The 21,212-nt window shown below is 39.8% G+C and overlaps 1 protein-coding gene across 13 annotated transcripts in view; it reads left to right on the top strand.

Annotated features, from left to right (window-relative positions):
• Positions 1 to 21,212, top strand: part of mcph1 (microcephalin 1) — a 334,689-nt gene that overhangs the window by 23,729 nt on the left and 289,748 nt on the right. For all 13 annotated transcript variants that reach the window (XM_069885232.1, XM_069885228.1, XM_069885226.1 and 10 more), the window contains exons 3-4: positions 6,614 to 6,705; positions 13,186 to 13,304. In XM_069885232.1, the coding sequence (XP_069741333.1) occupies positions 6,614 to 6,705; positions 13,186 to 13,304 (211 nt within the window). The remainder of the gene's footprint in view (positions 1 to 6,613; positions 6,706 to 13,185; positions 13,305 to 21,212) is intronic.

The following is a 21,212-nucleotide window of genomic DNA, read 5'->3' as shown; positions in this document are numbered from 1 at the left end:
ATTTCCTAGTTGTCCTGTTGTCTTTTGCTCCAGTGGGAAGCTTATGGGAGGAGAGGTGCGGTTTGCAGCAAAAGACTTTTCCTTGCATGGTCCAGTCTTCACTGGGTGTGGTTATTATCATGGTTGACATGCCATCATGGAGCAGCTTTTCAATGAAACAGGAGCTTATCTTTGTTTTTTGAAAACTTTATAATTATAAAAAAAACAATAAAAATCCCGTTATAAAAGTTCATTAGTAAAATACAAAATCATAAATTAGTAGATTAATAAACAACCCACCCCTCCACCCCCTAAAAAAAAACAAACTACCCCTACTTCTACATAAAATGGAGCCTTTTACAAAAATAAAAAGTGCCTCAACATTACATATATAAAAAGTAATTAACATATGTTAATTAACATATACTAAGAACCATACATTTTAAATATGAATCCCACATTTTAGTAAAAAAGAATAATTATTATGTAAGCTATGTTATTTTTTCTAAATAGATACATGATTTCAATTCATTGTGCCATCTTTGGATACTTATCTCTAGGTCATCATTCCATGTTACTGCTATACATTTTCTTGCTATGGCTAAAGCCAAATGAATAAAGCCATTTCAAATTTATCCAATTTCAATCCTTTTAAGTCTGTCATAAATCCTAATAAAAATAAAGGATCAAATAATAGCTGAATATTATATAATCGCCCTAAAATTTGTCTAACTTTTAACCAAAAATTTTGCACCTTTTTACGTGACCCGAGTGTAAGAAAGACCCTTTTTGTATTCCGCACTGAAAACATAGATCTGAGTCCGTTAAACCATATCTTTTCAACTTCTCCGGTGTCAAATATAACTGATGTGAGAAATTATAATTAACTAAATTATATCTCACATTAATCAACCTAGTTACTGCATTTTCACACAGCTTTAACCAATCTTCCTCCAATATATTAAGTTGTGTCCTTCTCCCACTTGTCTTTTATTTTTAAAACACCAGGTTTATTCATCTTCTCTTGCAACAGACTATTCATTTCTGATATAAACCTTTTTTTTCAAAGGTTTTGTGATCAAATTTTTCAAACTAAGTCAAATTAGGAAGTTTAATTTCTTGTTCAAAATTTTCTTTTAAAAAAAGCTCGCAATGATATATGAAATTTTTCTTGTAATTGGATAAAAGAAAAACACCTTTCTCAAAACAACCATCCACCCTTCGAATACCTTTCAAATCCCATTCTTTTAAATAACGACTATCCATCGAAAATGGTATAATCCTGTTTCTGTATATAGGAGTTCGACCAATAATTTTATCCTTAGCTCCAATTATACAATCTCCCTTATACCAAATATCTATTAAATGTCTAAATACAGAGACATTATAAGTCTTCAAAAAATTTGGCTTCCATTTATATATAAAAGAATTTACATCATTCTCTGAAAGTTGTATTAATTCAACTCTAGCCCATATAGCAGTTTGTTCGATATCAAACATTCAGTTAATAAATTTCAATTGTGCTGCCTCATAATAATTTTGAAAGTTTGGTAACTGAAGACTTCCTAACACATATTTCCAAGTCAATTTTTGCAATGTAACTCTAGATAGTTTATTCTTCCACAAAAATAAACGAACTGCCGCATTTAATTCTTTAAAAAAGGACTTTGGTAAAGAACAGGGAATAGATTGAAAAAGATACTGTATACGAGAAAACACGTTCATTTTAATTCAATTCACCCTTCCAATTAAAGTTAAAGGTTAATCTTTCCACTTCTTCAAATCTGTTTTGATTTTTCTTAACAAAGGTATATAATTCAACTGACAATATTTCACATTTATTACCACTCCTAAATACTTTCTTATCAGACCAACGAAACTGGGTAATCTATTTGCACTCAGAGTAATCTCCATTTGAAACTGGTCCCAATTAATTCTTGTCCCAATTAATTTTATACCCAGACTTTTTTCCATACTGTTCCAAACATGTCTGCAAATATACTAAAGATTCTTTAGGATTTGTTAAATAAATTAATACATCATCTGCAAATAAATTAATTTTCTATTCATCTTCCCCCACACTAATTCCTTTAATATTAACATTCTGTCTAATAGATTGAGCCAAAGGTTTAATCACTAAAGCAAATAAAGCCGGAGATAATGGACAACCCTTCCTAGTTGATCTTGATAAAGTAAATGAAGAAATTAATCCATTTGTTATTACCCTAGCTGAAGATTTGTTATATAGAGCTTTTACCCAACCAATAAAAGACAGACCAAATTTAAAATGTTCCAAAACTTTAAACAAAAAATGCCATTCAATACGATCAAAAGCTTTTTCTGCATCTAAAGCCGCTACCAAAGGTAAATTATGTTGTTCCCTAGAAGCATTAACTAATGTAATTAATTTAACAACATTATCAGCTGCAAAACGATTTTTAATAAAACCTGCTTGATCTATATGAGTTAGCTTTGGTAAATATTTTGTGATCCTATCTGCCAACCCTTTAGCCACAATTTTATAATCTACATTTAACAAAAAAAAATTGGTCTATATGGAGCTACCTGTAATGAATCTCTATTTTTTTTTGGAATAACAGTAATTAATGCTCTAGAAAAAGATTCTGGAAGAGATTATTTTTCTGCTGCTGTCGAAATATCGGAAGTAATAAATCATAAAATTCCTTATAAAACTCCAACGTGAATCCATCTTCTCCAGGTGACTTTCCATTAGGCATCATTTGTAATACCTCTTTAATTTCCAAATCCATAAAAAAAAGTCTGACTCCTGAATTTCTAAATCATTTAAAGATGGAAGATCCAACCCAGCCAAAAGATTCTTCTCGATCAGTATCTTGTTCAACCTCTGACATATAAATCTTGATTAAAAAGAACAAAATTCATTGTTAATTTCTTGAGGGTTATAAGTAATTTTTGTATCTCTTTTTACAGCATTTATTCTCCTAGAAACATGTTCTGTTTTCAACTGCAAAGCTAAAACTTTGAGCTCTTTCTCCCAATTCATAATACAGCTATCTAGATCTTTGGATTAATTTCTCATAATGATATGTTTGTAAGATATTATTACACATTTTCAAATTGGATATTTTCTTAATATTCTTAATACATGCTTCCTTTTATTGGATTATTCAAACCCTTAACATTAAAAGTTGTAAAATTTAAGTTAGACATTGTGATTACAGTAAATCAGACACACAATAAAAATACAAATTCAACTAAGGCTCCAAACTACTTTTAAGTATTTATATATATATATCTATATATATATCTATATATATATATAGATATATATATAAAAACCCCTCTAAACTAAAACAAAAATATCATCCAGGTGCGGTTAATACCAACAGTGGCTGATGACTTCGGAAACAACTGGGTCATCATCTTCTCCCCAACCAGACAACACAATAGTAAAATACATAGTCCAATCAAGATTCAGATGTAGTTGGAAGCTTCACCTCCAAATCCACCAATTGTTCAGTTTCCAACTTCCTACTCCCCTGTCCATTTCCAGCTTTATCTGTGGTCACCAAAGGTTTTATAGAAAGATCTTGAGTCAACTTGGAATTTGGCAAGAATTAACAATGATTAATGCATCTTGTGCCTTTTCAAAAAGTTGTGATTGATATTGCCCATAGAACACCTTCAAAATTGCTGGATATCAAAAAGCAGATCTATAATCTTCCACAACACCACTTTAGCTGAATTAAACTCCTTTAGTCTCTGAATAATGTCTTGACTCAAATCTGTGTAGAAAAAATACCTTCTTACCCTGTACCATCATCGGGCCCTGATTCATAGAGCTTGCTGGATTGTCTCATGTAAAATCATCTCCCAATCCTGATACCTAAGACATCTCACCAACACTGCCCGTGAAGGCTGACCTGATAAAGGTTTCCTTCTTAAAGCATGATGAGCCCTATCGAGTTCCAAACCTTCAGGAAAATATTCAGATCCCAATACATCAGGAATCCACTCCTTAAAAAATCTTGTAGGATTTGCTCCCTCAATACCCTCACGTAGACCCATTATTTTAATATTATTCTGATGACTTTGATTTTCCAGTTAATCCATTTTCTGTATATATATATATATATATATATTAAAAAATTCTTCTCCATTTGCCATCCAGTAATTGATTCTTCAATCTGATCAACTGTCTTCAACATTCTTCACTCTGTCTTGAACCACATCAACAGTTGTCAAATGTTCATTAATATCCAATTTCATCGAAGCAATATCTCCAGACATGTATGATATTCTGACTCTAATATCAGCAAACAGTTCATCAATATTATGAAAACTGGTAGATATATAATCCATCAAATTTTCATTTTGCTTAGTTAGTTCTTTAAACATAGTTACCGCATCAGGGCCAGGCGAAGGGCTCAACAAACTTGGAGATTTATATGGTGAAGGTGCCTTTAAGGTTCTAGGCTTACTTTCCATAATATTAGCAGCACCCATAAGTAATTCATGATCCTCTTTATCTAAATAATCAACAGTTTCTTCCTCTTCCTCCTCAAGTATTAGAATCACCTCTCTGGCCGCCTGGCTGCGGGTTTGGACCCCTCTTCACGCCATCGTCAGTGTGGTGATGGATGGGCCTGCCTGCAGCCCCGGACCCTGTCCAGAGCTTCACACATGCGCGCACCAGCACGCATGCTGATCGCACTGGCTGTGCAAGAATGGGCCTCCAGGGAAGGTGCGTCATTACGCACCGGTGAGACCAATGACCCGCTAATGCGTTCGGGAGCTTCTGTTCAAGCAATCATTTGATACAAGTTGGCCTTGTCAGCAACAATAAGTCACTTGCATGGAAGAGGTTGGGAGGTTTGTGGGATGGTGCGAGAACAGCAATCTGAATGCCAAAATGGACAACACAAAGGAGACGTTTGTGGACTTCATGAGAATGAAGTTTGACCACACTCCATTACACACCAGTGGTTCCATCATGGAGAGAGTGGAGAGAAAGTTCTTTGGGGTGCATATAATGGATGACCTATCCTGGGCCCACAACACCTCATTAGTCAGAAAGATGCAGCAGCACTTACATTTCCTAAGTATGCTAAGGAGGGCAAGGCCCACATCTTGACAATATTTACAGGTAAACAACTGGGAGGGTCCTGTCTGGCTGCATCAGTGTGGCATGTTAGCTGCAAAGCATTGGACCAGAAGTCAATATACAGGATCATCAAAACAGCCGATAAGCTCCCTGGGGTACCTTTCCTCTACTGATGTCATTGACCAGGAGCCTTGTTTAAAGAGAACTCAAAAAAATTATTGATGACCCATCTTGCATACAGTACCTTTGACCTACTACCATTAGGAAGGAGGTACAGGTGCATCCAAATGAATACTGCTTGGCTTGGAAATAGCTTCTTCCCACAGGCTATGAGATTTACAGGATACTGTTTGTCACTTTGGTTATCTATAAATGAAGCTAGTAGATTATTGAAAAATATTTGTATTTATTTTGTTTCTAGTATGTACAGGTATGTGATTTTTTTTTTTAGCCTTTTTTGTGGGCGCAATGTGGTCCAGAGAACTGCTGTTTCATCTGGTTGTTTATGTACAATCCAATGATATTGATCTTGAATACGAGCAGGCAGTTTGGTCCTTTGTGCTGGCTCTGCCATTCAGAGCTGCTCTTCTAACTGAAAGGAGCAAATTTGTGAAGAATTTGCCATTTTGTCTTGATTGAAGTTGAGAGGTAATGTCTAGTGGTTAATTCTGCATTTTTCTTGACATTGAGGTGAGGTAAATACAATATGCATCATACTTTGAATGGATGACATTCATGTCATGTATAGGTGGGATGTCAGCCCATGATACCTGAAGGGAACCTGTGTATTTGAAATTCCACTTGAGTGGGATTTTGGGGTTCCCTTTTTAAAATGTATTTACTGTTTCCAATCCTGGGATCACCAGCAACTCGACATTTATCGCCTCACCTTAATTTCCCCTTAAAGTTGAAGCAAGCACCAACTTTGAATGGTTTGATGGGCCATTTTAGAAGCCATGAAAAGTTGAACACGACTGGAGTAGCATTGGCTCAATTGAGCAGATTTCCTCCCCTGAATGTTATTAAACCAAATTGCTTTTGATAAGTATTCACTAGTTTTCAGAGTTCTCATCAATAAGATTTTGCTTTCTTTGGATTGTTCACCCGGGCCCATTCATCACCAGTCTATCATTTAACTGATGCTTCAGGGGTCTTGTTTTTCAGTTGAGATATGACCATTATGGGTTCTTGTTGCACTGGATAGTTAAATAGCAGTGTAATGAAGCCAATAATATTTGCTTTAGAGTGTTTTTCCTTTGTTTTCAAATAATTACTTTTATTGATTTAATTTAAGATTAATGAATAAAATTGGAAGGATAATGAGAGGGAAAATTATTTATTTTTATTTTTCAAGGTCATTTGAAGTAAAAATATTCAACATATGAAACTGATGCATATTGAGTTACTAAAACCCTTTCTATACAAATTTAATTTTTGATTATTTTAAATGACTGCTTCAGTAGGTTTTAAACATTTTGTGCTTTATAGTTTTAATTGATGGTTTGATCATTCCACTTCATATTATAATTACTAATGACTTCTTTCCAGATGTTGTGGCATTTGTGGATGTATGGTCTTCAAATAAGACTGAAAACTACTCAAAGTCATTTATCGATAACTTGCTTGATATGGGTGCCACAGTAAGTATTGTTTCCACATATGTTCTGGTGCTCAGTGCTACATGTGAAATTTGGGAATGTAGGATTAATCAATTGAGTGCAAGTTAAAAATGTCCTTATCTTCTAAATGAATTCTAAACCCACAAGAGGCAATCTTAAGCAATGAGAACATGATGATGCTGTGGTGATTTTCCATTTCGTGATTAGATTTGTTGAGAAAGTCGAATCAAAAATCCTATATTAAAACACAATTGGGGTAAAAGCAATTTGGAGATGAAGTAAAAAGGTAAACATTTTTGACACCTTTTATAAAAAGATATCAAAACTTCAAACTTTATGAAAGAAATTGAAGTGTTTTTTTACAGGAAAAACATTGCACTCAAACAATTATATGAGCACTTGCTGCTTCAGTCACTTGTTACCCTCCTTTGCTATGAATGGATAAGTGGCAGGTAATCTTTTCAATGCTCTCAGTTGATTGATAGAACCATTGGCTGAGTTTCACAATTGATTATTAGAGTCATACAGCGTTGAACAGGCCCTACAACTCGTCCATGCAACCAAATTGGAATTCTAAGGTAGTTTTGTTCACTTGCATTTGGTTCATATCCTTCATGGTTCAAATTCTTTTTGAACTCAAAATCATACCCATTTCTCTAGTTTTCCTTGATAGCTTGTTCAAGATGCAGGCCACGCTCTGAATGCAAATGTTGCTTCTCAGGTTCCTCTTGAATCTCTCCCTTTTCACCTTGAACCCTGTTGTTCTGGAATTTCTTACCCTGGAAAAAAGACACAGCATTCACTTTATTCATGCCCCTCAAGTTTTTATAAACCTCTATAATATCTCCCCCTCAGCCTCCTATGCTCCAAGGAATAAAGATCCATTTTAGCTAATATCACCCTGTATCTCAAGCCCTATAGTTCCAGCAACAGTCTGATGAATGTCCTTTATATCCTATCAAATTTGTTGTCCAGCTATTGGAAAGATACTAGAATTGCACAAGTGTGGTCTCACCAATACCTTGTACGACATGAAGTATCAACTTTTGTAAAAACTTTTGCTTAATTAAGACGAGCATGCCAAATGCTTTCTTCACCACCTATCCATCTTCTGTTGTTACTTTCATGGAACTATTCCCCTGTATCCCGAGATCTTTTGTTCAACATCATTCTCCAGGGCTCTGCCATTTGCAATGCAAACCCTACCATGGTTTGACATGTTCCACACTTTTCAGACTTACATTCCATTTGCTGCTCTTTGGCCCACTGTGTGTAAACTTGGACATCCCATCTACTACACCATCAATTTGTTGTCATCTGGAAATTTACTAATTAACTATACTGCCATCCACATTGTAAATTGAGATAACAGACAACAGTGGATCAGATCCAGAACACCACTGGTCACAGCTCCCAATTAGAATATCATCCCTCCACATTTTCTCTTTGATTTGTTCCACTGAGCCAATATTGAAACCAATAGGCCAGCTCTCCTTGGATTGCATATGTCTATTTTTCCACAGAGAAATAAATCCAAGCCAAAGCTCGTTTATATAATGGCTTTGCCCTGATCATACAACCAGAATTCTGTTTTGTCTGAACATGGAACATCACAGAATAGGTCCTTCACATGATATCTGTGTTGACCATGATGTGTAATTACAGGTACTCCCTGACTTACAACCTACTCTACTTGTGTCCATTCGCACATACAACCAAATTTTTTTTTTAAAAAAATATAAAATTTATGTGGTTTATGTTGTAGTTGACAAACCTTTACAAGGATACAGGGCATGTAAGAACCAAAATGTGCATAATTTCTTTGTTCGTTGGCATTCTGGGGTTCATAGGCTGGGCGCAGCCATTTTGATTCTTGTGTCCATGTGTGAGTCTTTGGTTGATGCATGCGTGGTGGATTCGCTTACTGGAGTTCAGTTGGTTCATGCACGATGGGTTAGCGTATCGGAGTTCGGTTTGTGCATGTGTGAGAGTTGAGTGCCCTGACGATATTGAATTCGCACCCTTTCACACATGTGCCTACTGAACTCCAATACATGAACCCACTATGCATGTGGCAACCAAACTAATTCGCGAACCCACTGCACATGCACCAAGATATCAACTCGGAAGATGAGGAATCTATATGGGTAGAACTGAGGAATAGCAAGGGGCGGAAAACGTTAGTGGGGGTGGTATATAGGCCTCCAAATAGTAGTGTAGAGGTGAAGGAAGGCATTAAAAGAGAAATTAGAAAAGCGTGCAATAAGGGAACAGCTGTCATCATGGGAGACTTTAATTTGCATATAGATTGGACTAGCCAAATTAGTAAAAATACTGAAGAGGAGGAATTCCTTGAATGTTTACGGGACGGTTATCTAGACCAATATGTCGAGGAACCAACTCGGGAGCAGGCCATTTTAGATTGGGTAGTATGCAATGATAAGGGGCTAATCAACAATCTTGTTGTACGAGGCCCTTTGGGTAGGAGCGATCACAATATGATCGAATTCTCACTCGACATGGAGAGTGATGAAATTAAAACCGAGACTAAGGTTTAAATAAAGGGAATTATGATGGTATGAGACGGGAGTTGAGTAAGATTGATTGTGTGGTGTTTATGGGGGAGTTGACTGTGGATAGACAATGGAAAGCATTCACAGATCTAATGGAGAAATTGCAAAAATTGTTTATACCGGTTTGGCATAAAAATAAACCAAAGAAGGTGACTCAACCGTGGATAACAAGGGAAATTAGAGACAGCATTAGGTCCAAAGAGAGAGCATATCAATTGGCCAAAAAAAGTACCACAACTGAAGACTGGGAGCAATTCAAGATGCACCAAAGGAGGACAAAGGGATTAATCAAGAGAGCAAAAATAAATTACGAAAGTAAGCTTGCGGCAAATATAAAAACCGACTGCAAAAGCTTTTATAAATATGTCAAGAGGAAAAGATTGGTGAAATCCAGAGTAGGTCCCTTGCAGTCGGAATCAGGGGAATATATAATGGGGAATAAGGAAATGGCAGACCAATTAAATTCTTACTTTAGTTCTGTTTTTACAAGAGAGGATACAAATAACCTCCCAAGGATGTTGGGAAACATAGAGACTAATTCAAGGGAGGAACTGAAAGAAATCAGTATCTCTAAGGACATGGTCTTGGGGAAATTGATGGGATTGAAGGCAGATAAATCCCAAGGGCCTGATAATCTACATCCTAGGGTACTCAAGGAAGTGGCCATTCAGATAGCAGATGCTTTAAGAATTATTTTCCAGAACTCGATAGACTCAGGATCAGTACCCATGGATTGGAGGGTAGCTAATGTTACCCCACTATTTAAAAAGGGGGGTAGAGAAAAAGCGGGGAATTATAGGCCAGTGAGCCTTACATCAGTAGTGGGCAAAATGGTGGAATCCATTATTAAGGATGTAATTGCGGAGCATATGACTAGCAGAGAAGGGATCGGACAGAGTCAACATGGATTTACAAAATGTAAATAGTGCTTGACAAATCTATTGGAATTCTTTGAGATGGTGACAGGTAAAATAGATGGGGGAGAGCCAGTGGATGTGATGTACCTGGACTTCTAAAAGGCCTTCGATAAAGTCCCGCATAAACGACTGGCTTCCAAAATCAAGGCTCATGGGATTGGGGGCAAAGTATTGATGTGGATTGAGAACTGGCTGGCAGATAGAAGACAGAGAGTTGGGATAAATGGCTTATTTTATGAGTGGCAGGCGGTGACCAGTGGGGTGCCACAGGGATCTGTACTGGGACCCCAGCTGTTCACAATTTACATTAATGATCTGGATGAGGGGATTGGATGTAATATCTCCAAATTTGCAGATGACACTAAGCTAGGAGGGGTTGTGTGCACGGAAGAGGGGGTCAGGAAGCTCCAGTGTGATTTGGATAAATTGAGGGACTGGGCAGATACATGGCAAATGAACTACAATATGGGTAAATGTGAGGTTATCCACTTTGGTAATACAAACCGGAGGGCAGATTACTATTTGAATGGCAATAGATTAAGAGATGGGGAAGTGCAGAGAGACCTAGGGGTACTTGTACACCAGTCTCTGAAGGCGAGCATGCAGGTACAGCAGGTGGTTAAATAGGCAAATGGTATGTTGGCCTTCATATCAAGAGGGTTTGAGTATAGGATCAAGGATACCTTACTGCAGGACTGGACAGAATGGATGCAGATGGGATGTTTCCAATGATGGGAAAATCCAGAACCCGGGGCCATGGTTTGAGGATAATAAGCAAACCATTTAGGACCGAGATGAGGAGGAATTTCTTTACCCAGAGGGTGCCACAGAGAGCAGTAGAGGCAGGTTCAGTAAATATATTTAAGAGGGAATTAGATATATTTCTTCAGTATAAGGGTATTAAAGGTTACGGAGAGAAGGCGGGGACGGGGTACTGAACTTTAAGATCAGCCATGATCTCGTTGAATGGCGGAGCAGGCTCGAAGGGTCGAATGACCTACTCCTGCTCCTATCTTCTATGTTTCCATGTAACTGAAGACTCACATGCGCATAGGAATCAAGGTGGCCGCGTCCAGCCTATAAATTCTTTAACGCCGACTAACAAGGTAAGTATGCACATTTTGGCTCTTACATTACCTGTATCTTTGTTATAGTTTGTCAAATACAACAAAAATCTATGATTAAAAAAAGATTTGATTTAAAAAGTTTTCTTTAAGATTTTGGTACTCCATGTACGCCGGCAAAATTCCAAGTTGCATCCATTCTGAGATATGACCGACCCTTCAGTCCCAATTACAGTGGTAAGTTGGGGACTGCCTGCAAACTAATCCTTTTTGCCTGAGGTCTGCATCCATCCCAACCTGTTTGCCTCTCTAGGTGCCTCTTAAACATTGCCATAGTATCTGATTCCACCACCTCTTGACTAGCATACCCAGCATTCTTTTTAAAAAAACAAACTTGTGGCATAAACTTCTCCCTTTCACTTTAAACCTATGCCCTCTCTATTTGATATTTCCACCTGGGGGGAAAGAAGTAATCTATCTATCCTCTCTGTGCCTTTGATTTTATATGCTTCTATCAGGTCACTCCTTGGTCTTGGATGCTTTAGGGAATACGATTAATAAGTTTGTCCATCCTTTGGACAAATGCACACTAATTAAAGGACAATCATAGTAAAAGTCTTTTGCACCCCCTACCCTTCCTGTAATGTCACAATCAGAATTGTAAGCAATACTATAAATTTGACCAAACTAAAGTTCGATACAAATACCACATGACTTTCTGACTTTTGTGCTCCATACCCTTACCAACGAAAGCAAACAATGCTGTAGGTCCTTTTTTTAAAATCTGATCTGCATGTAGACACTTTAAGGGAATTTTGGGCTTGCAGCCCAAAATTCCTCAATATCAATATTCAAAAATATTCTGCCTTTTACTGTGTATTTTCCTTTACATTCAACCTTTGGCGATGACTTGCACTTGTATGCATTAAACTATACCTGCTTTTCCTCCATATTTCAATTGGTCTTAATCCTGCTGAATCATTTGACAACCTTCTTTGCGATCCACAACCACTGGGGTGGCCGGCGCGAGCTGTCAGCGCTGGGATGGCCAGCGCGAGCTGTCAGCGCTGGGGTGGCTGGCGCGGGCAGAACAGTGGGATCAGAGTGGGGACCAACACAGAGCTGTGAGGAGAGCACGGGGCAGTGGGATCAGTGTTGGGACAGACAGTGCCAGCTGCCCCAGCGCTGAGAGCCTGCGCCTGACATCCCAAAGGGATAGGAGCCAGAGTGCACTCCAAGGCGCCTCCCGTGCAGCTGTCCCTTTCAGGTGGCCAGAGCTGGGCTTTCAGCACTGCCACCTGAACAACCATTCAACAGGTCTGAATTTGCTTCTGCAGGCGCATTCTTGGTGGAGAATACACTTGAAAGCAGCAAATGGGACCTTTACCTTTAGCTCCACACCTTCACGTTACCAGCCATATTCACGTACTGTGAATTAAAAAGTGAAGTTTGTCTCCTCGAAAATGTTGTTATACTGGAATGGTTTGCCTTTTTAGGCAAACAGATGAACAGATTTTGTGCCTGTGTGAGAAAGATAAAAAAGGAATGTTGACCTACAGAAAAATCCAAAGACCAGAAATCCGAACTTCTCAAACTTCCAAACTTTAAATTTAGCAGGCTTTTGTGTGCGTGCGTAAGCGCTACAGATATACGGAAGTCATGGAAATGAATAAATTAATATTTGTTTTTTGTGCTTTGTATTTTATATTAAATGTTTGGTTAATAAACTATCAAAATTTACTTGTTCATCTCTTCTCCTTAAATTTAAATTTTTTAAGTACTGTCTGGAAATTCAAAAAATCTGAAAATCCGGACTGACCCAATTCCTGAGCAGTCCAGATTTTAGGACTTTTACTGTAAATTTAATGTAATGTACTGTTAACTTTTATAGTTTTTAATCTACTTATTAAATTTTCATGCAAAAAAGACAATCAAATATGTTTGCAGGTTTTAAAATACTTCAATAAGCAAGTTACACATGTAATATTCAAGGATGGACATGAAAGTGTGTGGAACAAGGCCCAGAAAACTGGAGTAAAGTTGGTGTCTGTGCTATGGGTGGAAAGGTAGGAATTCAGTCAACCATTTCTCATGAACCATTGCTTTGTAATTTAAGCAGGGTGGATTGTTGATAATACTTGAAATACATGCAGTTTATCCTATTAAATCAATATTATACTTGGAGGAATATCATTTGACAATGTATTATGTCATGGACTATTTGGAGATATTTCTGGGAGATAAATTTGTAAAATTAGATTAGGTTACATATATACACATACTTTAAAACAGATCTTATTTGAAATACCGAAGAAGTTATGGTAAATACTACCCTCAAAGTTGATACTCAGGTAGATAGAATGGTGAAGAAGGCATTTGGAATGTTGGCCTTCATAAATCGGAGTACTGAATTCAAGAGTTGGGATGTTATGATGAAATTGTACAAAGCATTGGTGAGGCCAAATTTGGAGTACTGTGTCCAGTTTTGGTCACCAAATTATAGGAAGGATATAAACAAAGTAGGGAGAGTGCAGAGAAGGTTCACGAGAATATTGACAGGATGTCAGGGTTTGAGTTACAGAGAAAGGTTGAGCAGCCTGGGGCTTTTTTCTCTGGAGCGTAGAAGATTGAGGGGGGATTTGATGGAGGTGTTCAAGATTTTAAAAGGGACAGAGAGTCAATGTGGATAGGCTTTTTCAATTAAGAGTGGGGGATATTCAAACCAGAGGCCATAGTTTGAGATTGAAGGGGAAAATTATAAGGGGAACACGAGGGGAAATTTCTTCACACAAAGGGTGGTTGGGATGTGGAATAAGCTTCCGGCAGAGGTGGTTGAAGCAGGGATATTATTTACATTTAAAGAAAGACTGGATAATTACATGGAGGGGAGAAGATTGGAGGGGTATGGACCAGGTGCTGGTCAGTGGGAATAGGAGGGTGGGGATTTGTTCTGGCATGGACCAGTAGTGTCTGTTCTGTGCTTTATATGGTCAACATTTTTATTCAGTGACTTGACAGAAACTATGGGAGAATGCTATGCACATTTCACAAGTAGGTGCTAATTGAAATAATGTCATGAAATGAATAGGCTATTGTCTTGGAAGAACAACTGGAGTCAGATTGTCTGTTTTGGATGTTTTTTTGCAAGGCTTTTAACCTCTCTGCAAAGTGCTCACTCAGAGGTCATTGAGAGATTTGTTTACCTAAAACAACAGATGGGAGCAGAAGACTAACTCCTATTGTTTGCTGGAAAAGGAGGGGGTTTTGCAAGTGAGAAAGGAAGGGCATGTGGGTGGCTGTTGGAATTTCAGAGAGAGGGAAAGACTGAACAGTGTCAGCCGGGAGAAGCTTGTTGGAACTGAAATAGAAGCTCGAGAGTGGTGGATGGCTGGAAGTGCTATCTGTCTGATGTTTCTCTTGGAATAAGCGAAACAGAAAGGAACTCTGTGCTAGCCTGAAAGAAAGAGGTTATCATCTGGAGAATGGGACAAGTTTCATCAGCAAGTCATTGAGGTGATTAACGGTGGTACCCCAGTTGTGGAAATCCTGGAACAACACATCTCTTTCTGCAAACCCGACAAGAACCTTCCTGAGCGGTAAACATTTACCTTTGAAGCACCAAAGGCTGGTGAACTTTATACATGTTAAATTCTGTGCACAGTATAAGAATTGCCTGCAACCAGTGAACTTGGAAGAATGAGAAGTGAGATTGAACTGTGAACCAAAGAACTTTTCTTTAATTTACACACACATTACATACACGTCCGCTTAGAATTAGAAGGAAATTAAGTTGGGTAGTTAAGTCAATAGTGATAAGTTAAATTTTGATTCTGTTTTCATGTTTAAAGATAATTAAAAACAACTTTTGTTTAAATAACTACTTGTCATGGTGAATATATATTTCAGCTGGGTTTTGGGGTCCTTTGGGTTTGTAACAATTATATTAAATATTCTGCATGTTAATCCTGTAGCATTAATGAAGAATAGGTGAAGGTCTTGGTGATTTTTTTTTTGGTTTTTGGGACTGTAGTGTGCACTACAGTGAAGTGTGGAAAGAATGAAACATGCCCAAGAAGTAGAAGACTGATTTATTGCACTGGCAGCTCTGCTTATATTCTCTTACCGGTGCTGACGACAGGAGTGACGTCACATCAGCGCTGGCCACAGATTGGTCGGCATTCCCACTGTTGCTTGTTGTTTGGCTCCCAAAGGTTGTTGGCCATCTTGTGTACCAGGTTGCATCCTGGTTTGCGGGCTTCTTCACAACCTCCCTGCCCCGCCCCGAACTGGCGATCGGAGTGCTGCTCACTGCTTTCGGTGGCCTACTTCTGCGTAGCAGGGGCTTCCTAATCACCAATATCTAGTACACAAGTCAACCTGTTGTCTGACTACTTTGTATGGCCCCTCGTACAGCCGTTACAGAGGTGTTTGGTGTGCACCCATCTGAACAAAAACTTACTCACATACCAAATAGATGAACACGAATGGGAGATCCTGGCCCATCAGCTTCTGGAAGGTCTGGGGTGCATTTTTGAGTCCAAAATTCTCAGGAATTCAGAGTCCAAAAGGGGTAATGATGGCTGTTTTAGGGATGTCAGTGGGATGGACCGGGATCTGATGATATCCCTTGATGAGGTTGACTTTTTTTAAAAAAAAATACCCATACCCCTTGAAAGTCTTGGATGTGAGGCACAGGGTACCTGACAGGTATGGTGGCCTCGTTAGGTGGCGATAGTCACCACATAGTACTGAGAGCAGCAGGTGGGTGGATGCTATTTGCTGTCGGAATGCCTTTCTGCCCTCAACTCTTCCATTTTTAAAAACCTGCTTGGTGAGGGTTCGCTTCTCTAGGTGGGGAGGGAGGCGGCGCACCCTGGCGTGGAGCTGCGGCCCTTGGTGAGAATGTGGTGCTTTACACTGTGCTTCGGTTCGGCAGAGAAAAACTGGCACCACGATCAAAGGGAACTCCGCTAGGATCTGCACAAATGCATTGGTGGACAGAATAACGGAGTCAAGGTGGGGTGCAGGAATCTTGGCTTCCCCCAGGGGCACTGTTTGAAAAGTCCTGGTGTGTACCAAACACTGCCCTTTAAGGTCCACCAGCTGGCAGTGGGCTCACAAGAAGTCTTGTCCCCGGAGTGGTTGTGCCACAACCGCAGTCGTGAATGTCCATGTGAACCGGAGGGGGATGGTGCAGCTGCCGGAAGTTCGTATGGTGGTGCTGTTCGCTGCCCTCAGTGTTATAGGCCGAGGGTGGGGGGATGGGGAGGGGATAAAGATATTTGTTTCAGAGCCAGTGTCAACTAGGAAGTGCCTTGGTGACATAGTCCCACACATGGAGGATACGGTCACATTGGCCAACTGCCACAGCCATTACGGTACACTTGCCGAACAAGGGATTCTAATTGCTGAAGAAGGCCCTCGTCTAAAAAGGACACTTCTCTGAAGTACCAACAAGGGTTATCAGAATCAGGATTTATTGTCATGAACAAGTCATATATTTGGTTTTTTGCGGCAGCATCACAGGGCAAACATTCATATTAGAACCATTTTATGACTGCAATTTAAAATAAAGTGCACGAAAAGTAAGGCAGTGTCTTTGGATCACTGATTATTCAGGAATCTGATGGCAACAGGGAAGAAGCTGTCCTTGTGCCGCTGAGTGCTCGTCCTTAGTCTCCTATACCTTTTCCCCGATGGTAGAAGAGTGAAGAGGGCATGGCCTAGGTGGTGGGGGTCTTTGAGGATAGAGGCTACTTTTTTAAGACACAACCTCATGTAGATGCCCTCAATGAAGTGAAGTTTGGTGCCTGTGATGTTGCAGGCCAAGTTAATAACCCTCTGGAGTTTTTTCTTGTCCTGGGAATTGGCGCCTTCTTACCAGGTAGTGATGCAACCAGCCGAAATGCTCTCCACAATACACCTGTAGAAGTTTGTGAGAGTCTTTGGTGACATAACCGTATCTCCTCAGACACCTCACAAAGTATAGCCGCTGGCAAACCTTTGTGATTGCATAAATGTCGGAGATGTTGACACCCAGGAATTTCAAGTTCTTGACCCTCTCCACTACATAGGCATCGATGAGGACTGGGTCGTGTTCCCCTGACTTCCTCCTGAAGTTCACAATAATTTCTTTGGTTTTGCTGACGTTGAGCGCAAAGTTGTTGTCATTACGCTATTCAACAAGCTGATCTATCTCCCTTCTGTACACTTCCTCATTGCCGTTTGTGATTCTGCCGACAACTGTGGTGTCATTGGCAAACTTGTGGATGGCGTTGGAATTGTGCCTGGCCACACAGTTTTGGGTGTATAACCAGTAGAACGGTGGGCTAAGTGCGCATCCCTGGGGTGTGCCTGTGTTAGTGATCAGTGAGGAGGAGACATTGTTTCCAATTCTTACTTGCTGGTCTTTCAATGAGAAAGTTAAGGATCCAGTTGCAGAGTTGGGAACAGAGGCCTAGTGTTTGTAGATTCTTGATCAGCACAGGGAATAATGGTGTTGAAGGCCAAGCTGTAGTCTAGTCTATAAAGAGCAGCCATATGTATGAATTGCTGTTTGAGGTGAACCAGAGCTGAGTGGCAAGCCAGCGATATTGAGTCTGCTGTGGAGCGATTGTGACAATAGACGAATTGCAGTGGGTTCAGATCTTTGCTTAGTTAAGTGTTAATTCTGGCCATGTCCAGTCTCTCGAAGTATTTCATCACAGTAGAGGTTGGTGCTACTGGGCAGTAGTCATTAAATTAGATGTTATATAATTGTTGATTAACAATGAAAAATATTATTTTAAATATCACTCCAAAGTGGTCAGATTTGTATTGCTGTTGAGTACTTAACTCTTGCACTTAACTCTTGCCCTCCCGTCTGGTGCTCCCAAAGCCCCAGCTGATGCAGTCGTATGGGTTTTGCGTATGGGTTAAGGGTTAGGGTTAGGGTCCGCACATTAGGGTTAGGGTTAGGGTTAAGGGTTAGGGTATGGGTGTAATTGTTGACCCCTTAAATTTTACCCTAAAAATTAGTCCACAAAATTTTACTATTACATGTGAATTATGGTATGTGTCCCTTGTACTATTGAAACTAATACAAATTAATAGTTTAAAAGCTATGCGAATAAACATTATATTCATGTATTTCTTAACATTTATATAAAGTTTTTGTATCAAAATGTGCATGCAAGAGTAAAAACATGCATGTAATATATTGCTCCTGTCTTCTGGCTCTCAAACCTCTGAAGTTTCTCGTTTGTGGTTCTTATGTTTTGCAAGTTTATCCACCCCTGCTTCATTGGATTGGTGTTCCAGTATTTGGATCCAGTAATGATCAGGAGCAGTTATGCATTTCCAAGTGGCAATGTCCTTAGAGACATGATTCCCTTAGAGACATGATTCCCTTATGCTGCTTAAATGTTTATTGACATGGCATTCAGACTTTACTGTTGTATGATGCTTACAGTAGATGTGCTTGCCTGCTTGAATATTACTCTAGCACAGTGAGAAACTGACAGCATGACACAGATTCACCACACCTCTCTCCATTACTACCTTGGGCAACTTGTTCTCAAGTTCGTTTATTATCATCCGAATGTACAAGTACAACTTGAGGAAACAGCGTTCTCCCATCTTGAGTGCAAAAACATCCAAAAACACAACCAGACAAAGCACACATACAGACAAACGATACATATACTGTACATATATATAAATTTAAAGTAAATAAAAACTGTTTAATAGTAGCGTCTCAGGGGTTTAGTATGAGCAGTTTATTCAATCATTCAACACCCTCACTGCCCGTGGGAAGAAGCTGTTTCTCAGCTTGGTGGTACTGCGTCCTGTATCTCTTTCCCAATGGGAGTAGCTGAAAGGGGCTTTGTGCAGGGATGGCACCCTCAATGATTTTGCATGCCCTCTTCAAATTAGGTTCTTGGTAGATCATGTTGATGGGCGGCGGGAGAGACTCCAGTGATCCTCTTTGTCACTCTTATGGTCTTATGGATGAACTTCCGATCCAGTGCTCGACAGCAACTGTACCACATTGTGATGCATCTGGCCAGGACGCTTTTGATGGTGTTCCAGAAGAAAGTTGACAGGATGGAAGCCGGTAGCCTTGCCCACCTTGGTATTCTCAGGAAGTGCAATCATGGTTGCACCTTCCTGACATGCAAGGAGATGGAGTACTCCAAAGGGTAGGAAAAATCTTCAGATTTTCTTCATCTGTTGTGCTCTTCACCACCCACCAATTTACCCTAGTCTCAGCCACCTCCTTGGGAGAAATGTTGTTTACTCCCTACCAAGTCTATTCCCCTCATAATTTTGAGTACCACTTTTGGGCTCTCCCTCAGGTTTCTGCATGCCAGGAAAACAAACCAAGCTTATGTGGTGTATTATAATTTAAGCATTTGTGGTGGCCTGCTAACTGGAATGCGAATCGGTACACAAAATGGCCGATAAATGCTGTGACAGTGCAGACTCTGTGGGGCCAATGACCTTTGTCCCAGGTGACCACCCACAGCAGGAAACAGTTGCGGGAACGCTACCAAGTTGAAGATCGATGCTGCCGTGACGTCACTACCATCGTCAACAGAGCTGCCAGTCCAATAAATCAGTCTTCATCTCCTTGTGTGTGTCTTCTTTCCACGCTTCTAGCATCCTGGTGAATCTCCTATGCACCCTTACCAGTGCAATCAAATACTGCCTAATGTGTGGCGACTTGAATGAACATTATTCCAATTGTCCCTGAACCAATGTTTTGTAAAGTTAGGTTAAGACATCCCTGTACTCATCTTCATTAGACAGTGCATGGAATATGAGCAACCTTTTTGATGCCTTCACCATCATATTCAAGGGTGGTGCTACTTTCAGGGATCTTCGGACTTGTATGCGTCCTTTAGTTAGGAATACTTCCTTGGTTCAACTGTTGTATGTCCTACCCTTAAATGAGCTTACCACTGTTCTCAAATTCATTACCTTGCATTTAGTTGGATTAAATTGCATCTGATCAATATTGTTCTAGTCTGAGACTGCCTTCCTCATGTCACCTGCATTCATGCCTCCTGTATTTACATCTAAGCCATTATGTATTTCACAAACAGTAAGGGTACCAGTGTAGTAAGTCAAGCCAAGTCCTGGTGCTTGTTCGTGAAGCATTTTGCCAGATAACCTGGTTGGTCTCCTCAGGGAACTAGCCTACCATGTCCATCAACTCCTCGCCTCTGTTGGACTGGTCAGACCAGTTGCCAGAGATTGGCATGCTCTTCTTGTTTACCCTAGTGCCTGATGCAGACTCTTAATGGCCACAAATGCTGATCCATTTGGACCCACCATGTATCCAAACAGAAGAAGGTAATGTTGTCCATATACCTGAGGACCTCTACTGCCTGGCATCATTGCTCCTCTATGACCTCGTCCTTGCTGATGGATTCAGCAAAGGGCTCTATGCAGGACACAAATGGGAATGGAGAGAGTGGGCAACTCTGCCTGGACTCTACTCCACACATTGATTTAGACTGTGTTACCGCAGTTTAATCCAATTTCGGATACCCTACCCAAAGCCTATTTTGGTGAGCACATACATTGTTTGTGTGTGATATCCTGTAGATTGGCAATGATTTCTCTGAGCAGGGTGAGAATGTCACAGATTTTTCTGCCCAGAACTATGCAGGTTTGGACTGGATGGATCATTTGCCCCAGAGCAGACTTGACTCAATTGCCAATGTTTTTGGACAGGATTTTCTTGTCAGCATTTAACAGTGATATAGGTCTCCAATTCCTTATATCCTCCTCTTCCCCCTTCTGTTTGAAGATGAAGGTGGTGGTGCATATCCTTCCTCATTGAGTCTGACGTGCTGCCTGCCAGGAACACAATGGTGTATGCTTCCAGCAAGTCCTGGCCCACCCAGTCCTTCAGAGCCATGCATGACGCAGCCATCAGTTCTGGGAGTTTTATTCGATTCAACAGAACAAATGGATTCTGTTAACTC

Source organism: Narcine bancroftii, chromosome 6 (assembly GCF_036971445.1).
Source record: "Narcine bancroftii isolate sNarBan1 chromosome 6, sNarBan1.hap1, whole genome shotgun sequence".
In the NCBI taxonomy this organism is placed as follows: domain Eukaryota; kingdom Metazoa; phylum Chordata; class Chondrichthyes; order Torpediniformes; family Narcinidae; genus Narcine; species Narcine bancroftii.
This window is presented reverse-complemented; position numbering and strand designations above follow the sequence as displayed.